The 454-nt window shown below is 35.0% G+C and overlaps 1 protein-coding gene across 1 annotated transcript in view; it reads right to left on the reverse strand.

Moving 5' to 3' along the window:
* The window catches only part of UBXN2B (UBX domain protein 2B), a gene marked incomplete at its 5' end in the record, with an annotated part of 13,299 nt that overhangs the window by 10,445 nt on the left and 2,400 nt on the right, over positions 1-454 (reverse strand). The window contains one exon of the mRNA XM_010177193.2: positions 198-269. Within this exon, the coding sequence (XP_010175495.1) occupies positions 198-269 (72 nt within the window). The remainder of the gene's footprint in view (positions 1-197; positions 270-454) is intronic.

Genomic DNA, 454 nt, shown 5'->3' on the forward strand with positions numbered 1-454 from the left:
TACATATAGTTTTACTACAGCAGCATAAGGCTAACACTTACTTTAACAAGTCACATAGTGTTTCTGTGGTTACTAGCTCTCTGCAGAATAGACAGCTCACGTGCATTTTGAAAAACAGGGGAGAGAAAAGTGTAAATGCCACAAGAAACCCCAAATACTTCCACAATTGTTAAATGAATTTTTTTATTTAAAAATACCTTTGGTTTTCTTTGTCATCGCTCATGCTTCTCTCTGGTTTTCTCAACCTTCTAAGAGAATCAATTTTAAGACTGCCAAGAGAATAAAAGAAAGTTTGAAGATGACTGGTACATACACTTTACTAAGCACTTCATACCTAACTTCTGAAACTACTTATTTTTCAAAGACTATTGATATCAAGTTGTTGGGTTATTTCTGTTCTCACCATACTTTTTTTGGCCAAAGTACATAGCCCCTGATGCTTCTCGGTGAATCA

The sequence above is a fragment of the Antrostomus carolinensis genome, unplaced genomic scaffold (assembly GCF_000700745.2).
Source record: "Antrostomus carolinensis isolate BGI_N321 unplaced genomic scaffold, ASM70074v2 scaffold22100, whole genome shotgun sequence".
In the NCBI taxonomy this organism is placed as follows: Eukaryota; Metazoa; Chordata; class Aves; order Caprimulgiformes; family Caprimulgidae; genus Antrostomus; species Antrostomus carolinensis.